This window comes from Zalophus californianus, chromosome 3 (genome assembly GCF_009762305.2).
Source record: "Zalophus californianus isolate mZalCal1 chromosome 3, mZalCal1.pri.v2, whole genome shotgun sequence".
Classification (NCBI taxonomy): Eukaryota; Metazoa; Chordata; class Mammalia; order Carnivora; family Otariidae; genus Zalophus; species Zalophus californianus.
The window spans coordinates 5,314,142-5,334,231 of NC_045597.1; the positions used below are offsets into that span (position 1 = coordinate 5,314,142).

The 20,090-nt window shown below is 43.2% G+C and overlaps 1 protein-coding gene across 2 annotated transcripts in view; it reads left to right on the forward strand.

Annotated features, from left to right (window-relative positions):
* Positions 1–20,090, forward strand: part of FAM155A (family with sequence similarity 155 member A) — a 608,456-nt gene that overhangs the window by 563,627 nt on the left and 24,739 nt on the right. For both annotated transcript variants that reach the window (XM_027588054.2, XM_027588055.2), the window contains exon 2: positions 13,366–13,537. In XM_027588054.2, coding sequence (XP_027443855.1) covers positions 13,366–13,537 — 172 coding nt within the window. The remainder of the gene's footprint in view (positions 1–13,365; positions 13,538–20,090) is intronic.

Below are 20,090 nucleotides of genomic sequence, written 5' to 3' on the forward strand. Positions count from 1 at the left end.
CCAAGTCCTGCCCACGCGGGACCTCCCACTGATGGTTTATTCATTGATGAGCAAGGGCAGGCCTTTTATGATTTTATTTTTTTTCGAGTCAGTTAGATAAAATCCATTAAAATATGCTAGTGCAATTCAAGCAAATGCTCAGTTTAAATGTCTGGCCAACACAATTTCACAATTGACATGACTTTTTCCAGTACTTAAAAAGTTTATAATTGCTTTTTTAACTAATTCAGCCTTCTCATAAGGGGGTGTACACACCCAGGCCATTCACAAGATGATCCATTGGAATGTGACAGGAAAATAGTAAAATTCTACTCAGAGTTATCATCTAGCCCATTCTTTGCAATCACTTATGTTTTCTGTCTGTTTTATAATAGGCATATTATACAATGGTTCATGTGTATACTTTATAAATTAATATTTATGCAAGGGAAATATGCTAAAAATTTTTAAACACGTGAGTAATACAAATTTTCAGCAAGTACTGTTTAAGATATATACAATTTAATGTCACTTCTGTATAATGTAATAGTTGAATAAATGGTTATGGGGGAAATAACCAGGGTGGGGTGGGGGGTGGATTTAGGACCAGGACTAGAAACATAAGCTTCCTAATTGGTGGTAGCCATTAGTTCTAGTGAGAGGCATTTTTTTTTTTTCAGAAATAATTCTGGTTCCTTACTTGTGTCACCGATGCTAGAGCTTCAAGCTGTCAGTAAGACCGCAAACGTGATCCTTTGCAGTATTTAAAATCTTTCACTATCAAGTAAACTGCAGAGCAGTTGCTAAAATGTCTTACTGAAATATGCAGTAGATTACGAAGTGTAGAAAAAGTTTGAATCTCCAAAGCTTACCCCCAGAGGAGGGGCTTCTCCCAGCGCCGGAACAACTCACAGAAACTCCTAGGGGTCGGTGTTTCCTTACACCTGATGTGGGTGGTGTACAATAAAACGCATATGGGTGATGGGTGGGAGCAGGGGAAAATGACCCCAATTCTCAGCCTGGCTCTGTTCTTTTCTGCTGTGGGACTTTGGCCAAGTTGCTGAGATTCTCTGAGCCTGAGTCTTCATACTTGTAAAGTTGGAATAATCACACTCCTCCAACATAGCTGATGCATTGAAGACACAGAGCAGCATAACTGATCCTAGTAAATATTTAATTATCTGCTTCCACCCCCCATCTTCCTCCTGCCCTCTGTCCTGCTTCCTTCCTTCCTGTGTCACAGGCCCACCGGCCCCTACTCCCTCCCTCTCTTTGACGAACCATGTCACTCCCTCTCATGGACTGTCTCCTTCTCTGGTCCAAAAACCTCCTCCCCTTCGGTCATCAGTGACTTCTGCTTTCTCCAAATGCAAGAGCCCTGATCAGAACACGCCACCTAGCACGTCTTGCCTTGTCTCCTTTCATTTGACGATATTATTTTTGATGCCAGGAAAAATGTCCTATAATGACATTTTTAACCTGCCCTCCACCCCCTGCTCTCAAGAGTATTTATCTAATGTCAGGCCCATAGCCCGCTCTCAATAAATAATTTTGGATTAACAGATAGATGGAATGATACCTTTGAAGCCTCAGTTAGCTTCTTCTGTTTCAAGATAAAGGGCTATAAGTCTGTATCCTAATTGGAATTTTGAAGTGTTCACTCTGTGACTTTTTTTTTTTAAGATTTTTATTTATTTATTTGAGAGAAAGACAGAGATGGAGCATGAGCAGGGGAGAGGGACAGAAGAGAGAGGGAGAAGCAGACTCCCCACTGAGCAGGGAGCACGATGCCAGGCAGGGTTCGATTCCAGGACCCTGGAATCATGACCTGAGCCAAAGGCAGATGCTTCACCAACTGAGCCACCCAGACGCCCCTCACTCTGTGACTTTTTAAAGCTATAAATTCTAATAGGATCACTGGCACTTTTCTGACAGTCAGTACAGACCAGGTTTAAGTAAATAGCATGTTTCAAGGGCCGTGTGACACGCAATGTTGCTGTGGTCCCAAGGTGCTGGTTGCTCCTAATCTACAAGGACAGCTGTCTTCTCTCCCGCCCCCGCCCCTCATTGCTAACAGACACGTTGGGTTATAGCGGAAAACCATACTGATGACTCCATGTTCGCACTAGTTGTACGTAGACTTCAATGCCAAAATCAGAAGTGCTCACATCCGTGGGAAACATAAAAGTCTGCGAAGGTTCCGCTAGCCAAGGGACAGTGCGCCTTCTTGGAGCAAAGATAGATTATTATTGTTTTCATTGATAACTTGTGGGGGCGCCTGGATGGCTCAGTTGGTTAAGCGTCTGCCTTCGGCTCAGGTCATGATTCCAGGGTCCTGGGATCGAGCCCCACGTCGGGCTCCCTGCTCAGAGGGAAGCCTGCTTCTCCCTCTCTCACTGCCCCTGCTTGTGTTCTCTCTCTCTGTCATATAAATAAATAAAAATAAAATCTTTAAAAAATTGATAACTCTTGTGAATCAGCTATTGGTAAAGTAGGGCTGCTGTTGTGCATTGCTGGTACAGAAATATCCTGACAATACGGCCAAGAAGTAGGAAATTTGGATATATACCCAAAGCATTTTATAGTACAGTTTTTTAAGGTATTCAACTATGAAAAATTATCAGAATACACGCATTAGAAATATTGTTAGAAATAACTAGAAATTAGATAACTAATTTTACTTTATTATTTCAGATTTTCCATATTTTACTTTGGGTTCTATGACAAAGTCAGGCATTAACTTTCTTCAGACCTTTTTGTGTGTTTCTTTTAAGTGAGGACCTTACAGTAAGTCCCATTCTATTCAGTCTATGAAGAAATGAATACATCTGAACTTTCTAGTGAATGTGCTGATTACTTATTATAGTTCTACTGAATGCATCGGTATTTTCTAAATATATTCTAGATTCTGGATTATAACACTCATTCATGTATTAATCCGCAAGTGCTCCACGTATTCCTGTGTGAGTCCAACAGAATAAGGGAATTTTGACACAATAACACATTCATTCATTCTCCTTCTTTACTTGGTAAATAATCCCTTTATATGCCTAGGACTGGTTATAGATTTCTTGTCTACAGACTTGTGTCATTTCTCTTCCTTCCAAAGGCTGATTTCCCGCCTTTTCAACCCTTTCCAACATTCTAAGCTTGCTCAAGGCATGGAACCCAAAACTGAATTTATATTGAAGTGTCTGCTCACTGCTTTTTTAAAGCTATAAATTCTAATAGGGTCACTGGTACTTTGATGGCAGTTCATATAAGCCAGGTTTAAATACATGGTGTGTTTAGAGGGCCATGTGACAAGCAATACTGCCGCCTTCCCAGGTTTGACTGGCTGATGGTCTACAAAAGGAACTTCATCTACTCCTATTCCTACAGCTACGTCCACTCATGCCTGAGACTAAGAGGTAGTGTCCGTGAAAGGAATTCTTTCCTTTCCAATGTCCATACCAGAGCTCCTGAAGTCTTTGTCACCAACATGAAAATCTGGTGACTGTGGCTCCTTGGAAAAGATCTTTCTTACACTGTAAGAAATGGCTGTTCACTGTAAACTGAATTCACCTACTACTATCATCTTCATATTCATTTCTAAGTGTATGGTGGAACAGTTTGGGAAAGGTATGAATTAGTGTAATCTGTCTGCCAAACCTTTTTTAGCCAAAATCTCAGCCAAAGCAGCATATCCATTTTTTAAAAGATTTGATTTGTTTATTTGAGAGAGAGAGAGAGAGAGAGAGCAGGAGATAAAGCATAAGCAGAGAGGAGAGGGAGAAGCAGGCTCCCCAAATAAGCAGGGAGCCCAACTTGGGACTCGATCCCAGGACCCAGGGATCATGACCCAAGCCGAAGGCAGACACTTAACAGATGAAGCCACCCAGGCATCCCCAGCATGTCCATTTTTAAAAACAAGTACAGAATAAACTCTGCTCTTTGAAGCTCTGCAGACCTTCCCGAGCCCCGTGCATCACTCCACACCCTGCCTCCTCTCTGCATGGGAACCCTGTCTTCTTGCATCCCAACTCCCACTGTGCCACAGGACCTAAACCACGCTAGCTGTTTGGAAAGAGAGGTTCAATTCATGAAGTGGGCTTTAAAAATCTTATTTCTTAAGGTTTTATTTGGCCTCCAGTAGAAGAGTTATCTGATCACCTAGAAGAGGTCCATAGGATTCACTATCTCGGAAGCTTGTCAAGGTTCCGGTTCCAGGCCCTATTCTGCACAGGAGCTCAGAGCCAGAAGGACTGGCTCATGCTAACCAAATCACAAGATGGGGCTGTGCAGACTGGAGGCCCATGGGACAAATTTCCAATAAGCATTCTGAGGAAGGCACCCCCAGGGCGCTGGGACACAAAAGTGCACAAGCACTCCTGGCTGGGAAGGCGGAGGAGGAAGGAGCTTCCGGTTTAGTGCAAGCCCTTAGGGATAGTCCATTTCAGATCTTGAGAGGCCCATGTTGACCCACAGATGCAGCCACACAGGGTAGGAGGAACCAGCCTGTTCAGGGTGGAGAGTGGCATGGAGGAGGAGTCCATGCCTGAAGTCACAACGTGGAGGTCCACAGATGTGTCCATGCGGTGGTCTAGGAGGGAGAGTGATGGTGACATGGTGATGGTGGTGATAGGAATTGGGAGGTGTGAGCAGGTATGGAGATATGTAGGAGGTGGACTTGGAGCTTAAACAGTTGCGGGAGGGAGCAGAAGGAGGTGTCAGGTGTGACTCCCAGATTTCTTACTCTTGCCTCTCCACTGTGGACCTGCAGTGATGAAGAGGTTAGAGGGCTAAAACCGAGACATTCCAGAGACCATTCAAGAGAAACCAGATGCTTGAGAGAGAGAGAGAGAGAGAGAGAGCGAGAAGGGCACACAGAGAGAAAGATGCTTTGGAAACCAAGAGTTCAGCTTCTGTTTGTCAGATGACCACTGAATCATCACGGGAGTGGAAGATTTGCCCTGAGAGAACGCGTGGAGGAAAGTTTAAAACAGGAGCATTTTGGGGAGTGGCCGAGGAGACAACAGTGACAAGTGCAGATGGCGGGAGGCGTGGCGGCGAGTGGAGAGCTGGAGTCCCACCAGCATGGCACTGTCAGGAGCAGTCAGTGCTGCCAAGAGGTCAAGTAAGACGATAATCCATGTTAGCAGCTGGGTTTGCCATTAGAGCAGCCAGCTTGCTTAGAAAGAACAGCTTCTGTGGAGTGGTTGGGGGCTGACGCCAAATCAGGGAAAAGAAGGTGAGATAAGGAAGCGGGGGCAAAGCCAGGCAGCTGGGGATGAGGAGGATGGGGGAAGGAGAAACCGAGCTGGCTTTGTATCCCGTGGAAAGCTCTAGAGACACAGGGACAAATGCTCTGCTTGCTGTTTGTTTCCTCTTTGGATGGAGCTTCTCTGTTTACGAAAGCTCCATAGAGTTGCTTTGCTTTCTGTCATCAGTAGCATCTCATGTGTGTCCACAGACCTCCACAATAGCAGACTGGCCCAGCCACGGCCCTTCTTCTGACTGGCCCCCTGTCCTGTGCCGAATGAGCCCGGGGCTCTGGAATGGTGGTGAGCACGCTTTGGGTGGACTTCAAAATGTAGGGCAGTGCCAGGAAGCCAGGGGAGTTCTGAAGTTCAGGGGAATAGACCACGTGTTATAACAGGATCCCGAAGTGGGTCACCGACAGAAACTGGAAGACATTTGCATCTTATTTAGGAAACAGAGCCAAGACATAGCCCTGGAGGACAAGGTGTGCTGACATTGGAGGATCAAGAAGCTTGGTGCTCAGCGCACTGTCCATCCCTTAATATATTCCGCAGAAGCCTTAGCTCATCGTTAGGCAGGGGTTTGTTTTCTTGTTTCCCTCGCAGAATACATCAGTATTTCTGATTTCTGGGTGCAATGTGCTTTAACGAGATATGGACTCAAATAAAGAAGAAAGCAGACGTTGAGACACAGGACGTTTATTTTGACTTCTGCCTCCATTTACAATCGCAGCAGCACGTGGCGTGCATCAAAGTGCACGAGCCCGGGGGCAATTGCTAGAGCCGACTATCGCTTACATAACCAATCATTTCACCCTCACACACGCAAAACTCAGGCCAGGAATGCATTAGAGCTGACAGGAAAGGATCTAATAAAATGTATCAACACATGTTATAAATGTAGAAAGAAGCCATCCTTGCTAATACTTGGGGAAATAGGTAAGCAACCTCCTAATATGAAGATGATAACCATTTTCGATACCTGACATTTTTCCTAATGATAAAAAATTGTAACCAGCATGATATTTTTTTTTCAGCAGGCCAATGTATATTTACAATATAAATCTGCTATCTGGCTCTGAAACATAGATATAGATCTGGGAGAGGAAGGCGAGCATATTTAACAGGAATGAGAATCCCCGCTTCTATTGGAAACATCAATCTTACGTGTTTTTGAAAGGCTCGCCACAAGATTAGCCATATCCAAATGGAATGTCCAGAACCAGGAGAAGTAATGAGAACCTGACATGGTTTATGCTTCAGGTCATTTATAATAGCAATCCTGTTAACCATGATTATTCAGGGCCCCATGCGTAACTCCCAATGAACAAAATGGTGACTATTTTAGGCTCATCCTCCTATCCACGTAAAGCATTCCCTTCCAGAGCCCGATAGCTTAACATCACTTCCCATAATTGGGAAGCAAAGAACCCCCCACCACCTGGTCCACCTCTTGAGATTTTCCGCTCAACCACACTTGTGCCAGTATACCCAAAACTTTGCTGAATACTAAGAATTATCTTTAAAACACATCGTTCTTCATCGTGAGTCTGGAGATGAGTTCTGTAGACCAGGCTCCCTTGGATTGCCTCTCTGCTGTCTTGGCTGTCCTCGCTCACATCGTCAAATAGTCCTGTGTGTCCAGGGGATGTGCGTGCAGAGAGGACCTAGAAGCCAGACTGAGGGCCAGGTGGGCTGGCTCACGATAGCTCCCGGTGCGGAATTACAAGAGAAAGTTTCCAAGGTGCAGTCCTGAAATGAAGTCATTTGTGGGAAGAAAAAGAGGATGTTAGGAAGGCACAGTGCCTTCCAGATAATGTGGTGCTTTATTAAAACAAGGGCCTGGAAGTCTGGTTGCCATCAACTGTGATGTTTCAAGGCCCCAATTTCCACTTTAAAATGAGAGGCCCAGCAGGACCACTGCTAGAACCTCTCCTGCCTGACTCGGTGACTCCAGACATGCGCACATGTTCAGGTAGTGACCACCCCGCATCCTCCGGGGAGCTCCAGAGTTCCTAGTGGAAACAGTGGGTCCAGCTGTCAAGACCTGAGTGCCATCCGTTCGCTGCTACAGTCTTTCCTCGCTTGGTTTTTTATTTGTAAAAGATTTCCAAGACACATCTCCAAGCTTTCCTGGGGAAAGAATAACAAGTGAGAAAATGGTTTGGGAGAAAGAGAGAGTATTGTTACCCTGAAATCAAGTAAAAATGACATTCTCCTTTAGGCTGTGGTTTTTTTAAATTATTATTGTTATGTTAATCACCATACATTACATCATGAGTTTTTGATGCAGTGTTCCATGATTCATTGTTTGTGCATAACACCCGGTGCTCCACGCAGAATGTGCCCTCTTTAATACCCATCACCAGGCTAACCCATCCCCCCTCTAGAACCCTCAGTTTGTTTTCCAGAGTCCATCATCGTCTCTCATGGTTCGTCTCCCCCTCCGATTCCCCCCCCTTCAGTCTTCCCCTCCTGCTATCTTCTTTTTTTTTTTTTTAACATACAATGTATTATTTGTTTCAGAAGTACAGGTCTGTGATTCAACAGTCTTGCACAATTCACAGCACGCACCATAGCACATACCCTCCCCAGTGTCTATCACCCAGCCACCCAATCCCTCCCACCCCCCACCCCTCCAGCAACCCTCAGTTTGTTTCCTGAGATTGAGAATTCCTCATATCAGCGAGATCATACATGTCTTTCTCTGATTGACTTATTTCGCTCAGCATAACACCCTCCAGTTCCATCCACGTCGTTGCAAATGGCAAGATTTCATTCCTTTTGATGGCTGCATAATATTCCATTGTGTGTGTGTATACCACATCTTCTTTATCCATTCATCTGTCGATGGGCATCTTGGCTCTTTCCACAGTTTGGCTATTGTGGACATTGCTGCTATAAACATTGGGGTGCACATACCCCTTCAGGTCCCTACATTTGTATCTTTGGGGTAAATACCCAGTAGTGCAATTGCTGGATCGTATGGTAGCTCTATTTTCAACTGTTTGAGGAACCTCCATACTGTTTTCCAGAGTGGCTGCACCAGCTTGCATTCCCACCAACAGTGCAGGAGGGTTCCCCTTTCTCCGCATCCCCGCCAACATCTGTCGTTTCCTGACTTGTTAATTCTAGCCATTCTGACTGGTGTGAGGTGGTATCTCATGGAGGTTTTGATTTGGATTTCCCTGATGCCGAGCGATGTTGAGCACATTCCCATGTGTCTGTTGGCCATTTGGATGTCTTCTTTGGAAAAATGTCTGTTCATGTCTTCTGCCCATTTCTTGATTGGATCATTTGTTCTTTGGGTGTTGAGTTTGATAAGTTCTTTATAGATTTTGGATACTATCCCTTTATCTGATATGTCATTTGCAAATATCTTCTCCCATTCCATCAGTTGTCTTTTGGTTTTGTTGACTGTTTCTTTTGCTGTGCAAAAGCTTTTTTTTTTTTTAAGATTTTATTTATTTATTTGACAGAGACGGAGATAGCGAGAGCAGGAACACAAGCAGCGGGAATGGGAGAGGGAGAAGCAGGCTTCCCTCCGAGGAGGGAGCCCGATGTGGGACTTGATCCCAGGACCCTGGGATCATGACCTGAGCTGAAGGCAGACGCTTAATAACTGAGCCACCCAGGTACCCCTGTGCAAAAGCTTCTTATCTTGATGAAGTCCCAATAGTTCATTTTTGCCCTTGCTTCCCTTGCCTTTGGCAATGTTTCTAGGAAGAAGTTGCTGTGCTGAGGTCGAAGAGGTTGCTGCCTGTGTTCTCCTTTAGGATTTTGATGGACTCCTGTCGCACATTTAGGTCTTTCAACCATTTTGAGTCTATTTTTGTGTGTGGTGTAAGGAAATGGTCCAGTTTCATCCTTCTGCATGTGGCTGTCCAATTTTCCCAACACCATTTGTTGAAGAGACTGTCTTTTTGCCATTGGCCATTCTTTCCTGCTTTGTTGAAGATTAGTTGACCATAGAGTTGAGGGTCCATTTCTGGGCTCTCGATTCTGTTCCATTGATCTATGTGTCTGTTTTTGTGCCAGTACCATACTGTCTTGATGATGACAGCTTTGTAATAGAGCTGGAAGTCCGGAATTGTGATGCCGCCAGCTTTGCTTTTCTTTTTCAACATTCCTCTGGCTATTCGGGGTCTTTTCTGGTTCCATACAAATTTTAGGATTATTTGTTCCATTTCTTTGAAAAAAGTGGATGGTATTTTGATGGGGATTGCATTGAATGTGTAGATTGCTCTAGGTAGCATTGACATCTTAACAATATTTGTTCTTCCAATCCATGAGCATGGAACGTTTTTCCATTTCTTTGTGTCTTCCTCAATTTCTTTCATGAGTATTTTATAGTTTTCTGAGTACAGATTCTTTGCCTCTTTGGTTGGATTTATTCCTAGGTATCTTTTGGTTTTGGGTGCAGCTGTAAATGGGATCAACTCCTTAATTTGTCTCTCTTCTGGCTTGTTGTTGGTGTATAGGAATGCATTGATTTTTGTGCATTGATTTTATATCCTGCCACTTTACTGAATTCCTGTGTGAGTTCTAGCAGTTTTGGGGTGGAGTCTTTTGGGTTTTCCACATACAGTATCATATCATCTGCAAAGAGTGAGAGTTTGACTTCTTCTTTGCCGATTCGGATGCCTTTTCTTTTTGTTGTCTGATTGCTGTGGCTAGGACTTCTAATACTATGTTGAATAGCAGTGGTGATAGTGGACATCTCTGCCATGTTCCTGACCTTAGGGGGAAACTTTAGGCCGTGTTTATCACTTAGTCTGTTGCTTTGGTAGACTATGACTTGAGAATGTTCCCTGTGAGCTGTATGGGATCATTTGAGATGTCCTTCCTGAGCATGATTCCCTGGCAAATATTGCTCTCCAGACACAAAAGTGTCCCTTGCCCTCGAGGAGGGGTGTGGGTGGATGTGGTTCAGCCAGGAGTTTGTCTCCTTACCCCGTCCCCTCGCCTGAGCCCAGAATGAAACTCTAAACATAATTCTTAAGAAACTGTTCCTTTATGCTGACTCATTTACATACATTTTCCACATTGGGGGGATGGCGGTGGGCTTTGGAGTCCCTAAAATAACTTTTAATGGAACGCCTGTTGTTTTTTACCCAAATTATTGTTCGGCATCGTATAATCATTTAAACCATTTGGGACACCTAGAAAAGCAATTACCTAATTCTCTCTGGAGGAGAAGACGAGGCCATCCTAAGAAAAGACTCCTAACCTTCCTCACAATACAGAATTTTTGTGAAAAGAGATGACTATATTTACTTTTCATCATGGGCTTTAGTTTGAAAATCCTTTCGTACTTTCGCATCCCCAGCACTAAAATTTTAGAAGATGTTTAAGGCTCAGAGGAGGAATCTTCCATTACATTTCGAAAGTCTCAGAGTTCATGCATAAGAACTGATGATGCGTTGAAACCTGGCCAGAGAGGTGGTTATCACCCTGTGGAAGGTCCAGAGTCCTGAGCACTTTTGTCCGTAACTACTACCTGATATTTATAAAAACCACTTTCGTTACTTACTAGGCCTTTACGTAAAAATCTGCAAAGGAAATATAGTTGAAGTAGCATTTAAGGAACCAGGATAAAAATGGATCCATTCCAGTTGGGTGATGCCAAGGAGGCCGACTGCAAAGAGAATGTGTATATTTCCCAGCAGACTCCGGTATGCGATACCCCGTTGTCTCTGAGAGGGGACAGTGTCCTGCCCAAGATGATGTCCACCAGGGCCAGGATGGGACTTGCTGTTCAGAAACCACTTGAATTTGAAAAATGGTGTAAAAGCAAAGTAGGAGGCAGAACGGAGAGCACAGTCTGGCCCATAAAAGTACCTGCAACTTTCTGGAATTACGTAGCAGCATTCCCTAAGGGCAAAGAGAGAACTCTACTTTTTACAACCCACCCAGAAGTATGCAGAATGTGAGCATTCCTTATAATGGCACTTTACTGTTAGTACTGTATATATACTCAACCTCCCCTAATGCTGAGAAAAGGAAATTAGAACCAGGAATCACAAGACAGAAACTGCCATCCCTAGATTACGACTTGGTTTATGTCATAAATGTCCTTTATCAGATGATATCTTATGTCAGATTGCATAAGTACCAATGGCAGTTTGAAAAGCAATCTGCAACTGCCCCGAAGTATGGTTGGAAAACCATTCACTCTCCTTTCTTCTGAAACTCATCCTTCCAAACTCTTTCTGACAGCATGGCAGATCTGCCCCCACCCGCCACCTCTGTCTCTGTGGCCCACATTCACACACCCGTAGTTTCCACATTGAAATTTAAGAAATCAGGGGTTCCCTCAGCTGTTGCATTTTTTTTCTAACGTATGCTTTTATGTGAAGACCTGTTCAAAAGACCTGTGGGAGTACAAATTATTTGTATATTTTCCTATCAAGTTTTAAGGAATTATAAACCCTTATAAAAAATTACTGATGGGGGCAGCCTGGGTGGTTCAGTTGGTTGGGCATCCGACACTTGATCGCAGCTCAGGTCTTGATCTCAGGGTTGTGAGTTCAGGCCCCCCGTTGGGAGCGTGGAGCCCACTTAAAATAAATAAATAAATAAATAAATAAATAAATAAATAAATAAATAACTGATGACAGCAAGTAAATTACTCTTAGCTGTCTAAACTTATATCTGAATTTCACACGCATCCCATTTTATCCCCACGAAGGCATCTTTGATCAAAGAATAAAGTTTCATTTTGATCAAACTAATGCAAAGTTATGAATCAAAACTCAACACCAAACGGACATCGGCCAGGCACGTCAGTTTGGTGCTGATGTCAGATTGATTTCGCCAACTCCCTTGTGATTTTGTAAGTTTTTCTTAAAAGGCATTTTCAATTAAACATAGCATAATTTTGAAGATGCAGGATTTGGAATTTGATAGGAAGTGGGTTTGAATTCTGGATTTTTAATTTACTTCCATTACTAATTATTATTTGCACGCAAATCATGACTCATAGTTACCTTCCAGGTGTGTGCTAAGAACTACCTGGGGAAAAAGTACGAACCATGCTTAGAACAGGGTATGAAGTTGATAAATCCTAGGTACTGTTCTTGCTCTTACTGGCAAGTGTTCATGAGCTCTTAGCGACGTGTAACTGTAAAACATTCACGTTTCACAGTAAGACAGAGTTGACAGAATCTTCCCTGAATATTATTAACCCCAGAAACAGACAGACAGCAACCCTCCATGCCTAGGATCTGGGAACTACCCGAATCACAGTGATTTATACTGTAGATGGGTGCTTTTCTCTTTATTTGGATTTAGGTGCAGCTTGTTTCCTTATAATAGAAAAAGGTGTTTTTTCAATATGTATTTTCCTAAATAGCTATCAAAAACAAAGAGATAAATGAAGCCATAATCGTTTCACATTTTATCAAGTTAACTAAACACTTAACACATGTTCATGTGGATCGTGCAGTACTTCTCAAAGGTCCAGGTTGTGGTTTTGATGGGGTTTCCTTCCCGGACTCCGAAACACACCAGCGCATGTTAGGTCTGACCAAGGTTGGGTGTTTCTGGGCTTTGGGACGATGAGGTTTTTAAGGCACTGGATATGAGTCCTAAATGCAGTGCCCACTGCTGCTTGCTCGGGGCGCCTGGAGCTGAAGGTCTTGCTGGCCGGTGGTCTGCACCGCCTGCTCGTCCTGGTGGTAGAGGACTCAGCGCCATCTAGTGTCCACTGGAAGCATAGCTAGACGGACTTCTGCTCAGAACGGACTCCCCTCCCACACTGCAGTCAATGTCAATGACTACAGGGGACCAAAGAGTTGATTATGTTTTGTTTTTTTCTTTTTTAACTTTCTGTATCATTGGATTTTGAAACTTCAGGTTCTGACGAGCTCCGTTGTTTTTCAAAGGAGCTACATCGACTCAAAAGCCATGTTACCGTCTGCATTCTCTTAAAGGCTCACTCCAATAATGTTTTGCTCTATTGCAGACTTCTGTTGCTACGTTGTTATCACTTGCAGCTGTTATTGTGTAAAAGAGCTTTCTGGAAATGAGAGTTTCCTTATGATCCACTTGGCACCAAAGCATGCTTCTCCCAGTACAGCATGTCCTGTATTAGAGACAGAACTCTTGTCACCCCTCCCGATTTTTGATTCTTCTCTTTTTTCAGATTGTCTACAAAGCCTGGCTGTGTTCCCAGTACTTTGAAGTCGCTCAGTTTAACTGCAGAAAGACAATTCCTTGCAAGCAATACTGTTTGGAGGTTCAGACGAGGTGTCCGTTTATATTGCCCGACAATGATGAAGTCATCTACGGGGGACTCTCCAGCTTCATCTGTACAGGTATAGTGATGGCGGGTGTGGCCCACAGCCTCCCCCGCTGCTCCACTTTCCTGGGGGACGCTGGCTGGCTTTGTTGTTTCCTTCTGCGGATGGATGTAACCTTGAAGATATGCCTGGTAGTTTTCCATGCTTTCCTCATAGGTGCCCTGAAAGAACTTGGTCTGGAAAGATCACATTATCTACAGAGTGCCTGTGACCCACAAGCATTAGCTTTGCAAAAGGATAATTCTGAGGGGAAAATGTTAGCAATCATGAGGTATGCTTGAATCTGACTTAGAGTAGTTGGATTCTGTGTGCATCTTTGCATTACATAAGAACAGAGGACGTGACAAGGCCAGTAAAATTATGCTGCTTCTTCACATGGGGCTATTTTTCTGAGAAGTTTTGTGTTACTTTATCTTAAATAAGTGTCAAGAACATAAAGAACTGTCTACCTAAGTTACTCGTGTGTGTGTGTGTGTGTGTGTGTGTGTGTGTGTGTGTGATGCACAATAAGGGCTGGGTACAATTTTATATTATATTCCCCATTAACAATGTTTACTTCTTTCAGCAAATGTCTCAGACTGGGCCAAACACCAATATCAGCATTCAGTTTCTGGATATTTATAAGCATTACATAATTTAGACACAATAAAATGTAAAGAATAAAAGTAATTTTTTTTAATAAATGGTGAGTAGACAAGTGAGAAGAAGACACTTTGCCATGGTGATGCAGCTCTACAGTACATCAGTACAAAAAGTGCTGTGTGGTCCTTGTCACTAGATGGCTTCAGTTGTGGCAGGATTAGTGTTCAAGTTTTAAGGATAAAATGCTACCATACGTATCAAGAAACATGAAAGGCTCCTTCATGCATTAGACTTTATGAAACCCCCTAAAAGGGTGCCATATTGAGACGCTCCACATGAGAGTTTATCAAATTAGGTCTAGAGCGCGTATTCATATACCTATCCATTACCCATACTGTTCTAAGTGATAGCTATCAAGAGACAGTTGACCAAATTTGTCCCTTAAGAATCTGCCTTAAGAACTGGATGACTGTTTCCTGTGCTGCCCAGTTTTGTGGGAAGAACATCTAAGTGAAAGTTACGAGACGTGGACTTTTGTCCCATTTCTATTAAATACATTCTCTCTGAGCCATTAGGTAGCTCCTCATTAGTAAATTAGTAATAGCAAATACCCTTGCAGGCACATTTGCCATGAAGATTATGGATAAGAGAGAAGCACAAGATACATCATCAAAAGGCAATAGCCATTGTACATAAGAAAGTGATTGGTAGAACGTAAATGGATTTACCAATCATTTTTGTTACTCACTGAATGCTGAGGCCATTTTTCCAGCTCCTCTCTGGTGGGAAGACACGGCAAGAGTGAGAGAGAGAGAAGAGGGAAAGAGACAAAAAAGAAAGGGGAAAGAGGAAGGAAAGGAAGAAGGAGAGAAGGAAAGAAAGAAATTAGTATCATCTCCCTCGAATTTAAGCCAAAATTCATCAGACACAGGCTTTTAATTTACTTGACATTCACAAAAAACTTTCCATAAATGGTCATCCAGATAAGGTCTTCAGCTCTTGACTCTGCGGTCAAGCAGGTGTCCATGATTTTAGGACTTCAGAGAAACTTGTGGCATTTCATGTAAAGGTTGTGTGTTTGTTCATTCACATGCATATAGATTTTTTTCCTAGAGAAGGTCAGAAGCTTTCACCAGGTTCTCAAAGTAGACAACAACCTCAAAACCTCAAATGAAGGACTAGATCATTGTCTTGATCTTCTCCTGTACCTGGTCTTTAATCTGTGTGTGTGGATCTGATATAGGTTTGAATATTTGTCCCTCTTGTACACTTTCAACGTCATCAGAAAGCTAAAGATGGGATATAATCTCTTTCCACACAACATGGGCAAAAAGTCCACCATGTATATATCTATATATCTATAGATATATAATTTTTCGGGGTAGAGTTGACACCCAGTGTTACATTAGTTTCAAGTGTACAACACAGTGATTCAACAAGTTTATACATTATGTTGTGCTCACCCGGCAAGAGTAACTACCATCCATCACCATGCAACACCATGATATTGCAATATCACTGACTATATTCTTATGCCTTATTCCTGTGACTTATTCATTTCGTAAATGGGAGTCTGTACCCCCCACTGTCCTTCGCCCATTTTGTTCATCCTCTGCACCCTTCCCTTCTGGCAACTATCGGTTTATTCTCTGTATTTATGGGTCTGTTTCTGCTTTTGTTTGTTTGGTTGGTTCGTTGGTTGGTTGGCTGGTTGGTTTTTTTAGATTTCACATGTAAGTGAAATCATATGGTATTTGTCTTCCTCCTTATAGTCTAAATTGTCTTTGAGTTTTGAAAATTCAGCCTTTTCATAGCCATGGCTACATCATTACAAGAAAGAGACAGGAAAAGGGAGGTGTCATTGGGTTCAGAGAAAATGCCATGGAGCCTAGAAGATTTTTGAGAGCATCACTCAGTACCCAGAACCTAACTCTTCATTCACCACTCTCCATTGAGCTCTTGTTCCTTTCACTACTCAGCTTCTCAAAAATGTGCAGAATAAATTCTGAAGGCATTTTACTTTGAAGTTCTACAAATTTTTTTTTTGGCAGAAAAGATACTAATCTTCAGATTGAGCTTCTTTTCTACGGTGTGACCCAGGCCTTCTTGAAGAATTCTTATCTCTCTTGGTAACTAGCAGCCACCATTTCTCCCTTAGATGTCCCTTGAATTGTGCTGCTGGACCTGAACAAGAGAGATGTTTCTACTGAGGCCAGTCACCTGCTGGCTTGTCATTACTGAAGATGGTTCCAAACACAACCCCCAGAAGAGCATCCTTCTGGGAAGAAGTTAGCCCAAAGCACAGCTCCCAGGGACCACTGGTCAAACCTAGGGACCCAAGGGGCTTGTCACACTTCTAGAGAAACTAGGAAGACTTTTATAAGTATAGCATTTATTCTCGAACATTGTCACACAATTTTTGGCTCCTCATCTCTTAACAGATGGACATGAAGGTCTAAATAAGTCACCTTTTAGATGGAGTGCATATGAATCATGTCAGGTGCCTTTATGCATTTTGAATGAAATGTCTTCAGTACTCAGGCAGGATTGGACTAAATATAGTAGAGAAATAGGAATTTTTTTTTCTAGTTTCCCAACTGGCTGCAGATAACCTAAGGCCCCCTGGGATGGCAGGCTCACAGCAACTCTGTATGTTCTCAAGTGGTTGTAGACCTGTAGGACTTTTTCCTTATTGAAATAGAACTAAACACAGTTCTTTGAAAAGAAATTAACCAATAGGTTGGTCTTAATCTTGCCTTCAGTAATTCGTCTTTTTTGTTTTAATTTGATAATTTTTCCATTCTGTATAGTGAAAAGTATATAATCATTTATCATCAAGAGTTGAATGAATAGATGGAGTGCCCTTCAAATTCCACATATTTTAATATGGAGGTTTCCCTACTATTGGAAATACATCCAATTCACAAATTCCAGAAGGATAGAGACCCCCTCTAGAATCAGCCTCAAAAAAGAATTCAGTAAGCACATTCCTACAGATGGCTTGTTGCCAGATGCTGTCTGAGGGAGGATCAATTTTGTTCAAGGTTCTTCTCCATGGTAACAAACCAGTGGTGTGGTGATGACTTTTGTGTAGAGTCCTCTGCATCCAGTCTTTTAGGGATGTGGGATTATAGGACATTCAGTTCTTCCTCTCATAGATACTTTTATTACCTATATACCGACACTCAGGATTCCTGTCATCTGCCCCAAAAGGGCATCTCAGCCCTTGGGTTCAGCTTTGGTGACAGTTATTAGATTCAATGTTTAGTGCATCATTGTTTATGATGTTTACACTACTGACCCATCTCCTAAATTTGAATGTTTTAAATTTTTTTTTGTTTTGATCACCTGCTACTTCATGTGTCTATGATCCTTAGTAAGCCTGTCACTTACGAAAAAAGCCAAAATATCCAAGAATGCATATCTACTGTTATTCAGTGTCTTTGACTGAGGATTTTGCAGAAGGTCATGGCCAAATGTTCTAACCACAAACGTAGACAACAGGAAGAATGCCTCTGTGTATGTTTAATTTTGATTCTGTTTTAGGAGACAACGGAAAGACACTTTGCCTGAGATTGCTTTTGGGTTTTTTTTTTCTTTTAAAGAATAGAACGGACACATTACTGAAGGCATATTTGGAAAATTAACTGGGGAAAAATTCTGACGTGCTGTCAGGGTGAAAGCTGTCTTTTAGTGTTAGGCTAAAACTTTCCAAGGTGGGTTCTGTTCTTGAGCTCAGTTCACATAATGCACTGCTATTTTAGAAACTCCGTTTCTTCATCTTCAAAGTGCAGCGGTGGAGTCGTTCGTAGATTCTAGATGTCAACCCATCACTGTGGTAATTATGCGGGTTTCCCCCTGCACCCTCCCTCGCCTTGTTCTAGAATACCCGGGAGAAATCCCTGATTGCTTACCTGTAACAGTGAACCAACATGAGGAAAACAGAAGTAACAGAGGATCACAGGCTGTGTGTGCTATGGTAACAAACATTATGAAAATTACCATTTGATTGATAGATAAAAGAGAGTCGACAGGATTTGCTGCTCTGTTTTTCATAAATTATAGGTAGAAAGAAAGTAAAGTTGGTCTGCTGGGGGTTACTGACAAAGGAGATAAAACATATTTTGAGAAATCTCTGTAAATTCTGCATTTCATTTTTGGGGGCTGTGACAAGAATAAGGTTATGTTTCTGTCCCTGGGGGGAACGCAGTGGTGCTGTTGTTGCTGGTGATGGTGACAGGGCTGATTAGACGTGGTGGAGGACGCGCGCCCCCTGGTGGCGCCTCTGCGCTACTGCAGCCGGCCGTGGTCGCCTGCAGGCATGAGGAGCAGAGGGACCTCCGGAGAGAAAGGGGAGGAAATCCTTTGATGTGCATAGCGTTCACATTAGAGAGGAATTTTCTAATGTCTTATGTCTCATAATTCACATGAGAGCATTCACAACTGGGAAAGATTATTTCCAAAATCCACTTCTGACATGACTGGGAGCTGATAAAGATTTTTTTTTTTTTTAGTAACATAAAAGATCTCCTCATTAAAAGAAGTATGTTAGTGGAAAAACCAGCTGCCCAGGGGTTTTAGTTTGTGCACCTGCACTGTCTTAAATTCCTGTATTTTCCTCAGTGTGTGAATACGTTTCACTGTTTCCTAGAACGTGGAGGAGGGGCAGTTCCGAGAACAGAATAACCAACTGACACTTTTGTCACAGCGCCATTTATGGTCACAAACCTTCTAATCAATACATAAAAAAATAAGGCCAAAAGAGAAATCTGAGGGGAGATGGCGTGACTAGGATAAAATAAGGAAATACGAAATTGGGTTATTAAAAAACCTTAAGTAGAATGTAGCAACTTTGTGTATTGGGGACGTCTTCTTCCATTAAAACATGGTACTTTTTGAGGTTTATTCAACTTCACATATTCAGGTCTGAGTTCAGGTCTTCATCCTCAAGACGGTCTTTCCCGATGCCGTTCCGACATATTCCCAGCAGCTCAGGCTAGCCTCGAACAGAGGGTTAATGTGGGGAACAGGCACTGAATAGCGGTTAGGATGTCCGGATCCTACCCGTAACTGTGAATTTTGGAAAGTCATGCCCTCTAGAAGGTTTCCATGTCCTCATCTTTCCAAGTGGCTAACAGAATCTGGAGTTTAATGGGGACCGTCTCTGGTCCATCATGGTCCTTGTGGAAAGTGCCGTGGCTCCAGAGCAAAAGGAAGACCACGCTCATTCCCACCAGGGCAGAAAGACACCTGGCTCCTGAATGATCCCAGGAGGAACTGTGGATAAAATCATCTAGTTCCCACCTTGCCGATAACAGGGATCATACCCTTAACAAGCCTGCTCACCGAGACCAACTCTGGGGGAATTCTAACAGAGCTCAAGGTGTCCCCCTGTGTTCCATCTGTATGCCTCATCCGGTCAAAGAGAAGAACTGGAAGGGGTTAGACCAGGGAACGTCGAGGAACCAGGCGTGGAACCAACCCCAAGAAGCATGCAGCCTGGGTTACGGTGAGCTCGGAGTTTGCTGCTCCGGAGAGCCAACAAGGGCCGCACCTGTGGCCGTTTCCTGGCCTGCCATTGGGTAGGTGAGCCCTGAGGGTGGACTGAGCAGAAAGCTAGCCTCTCTGATGCCACCTCCTAGGGAGGCTGCAAGTGACATCCACCCATAGTCGCCCGTTAACCTACAGCACAAGGGACCCTTCCTGTCTCTGACAGCTATGTCTAGTCCTCTCTGAACCACCCAGGATGGAGAGCCACCCCTTGCTCAAGCCAGAACTGCTGACTGCAACCCTAACAGAGGGGCGGTGCTGGGCACCGGGACGGCAAGTTGGTTAGTGTAGACTTAGGTGGAAGTTGAATCAAACTGTCAGAGATTCTCCCTAGAGCAAGAAAGGGGATGACATACACGTCCTCGGGCAGGTTTCCCAGACCCGCATGGGACTGATAAGACGCAGAAGTACTTAGAGCTGGCGTGGCGGTGGGTAC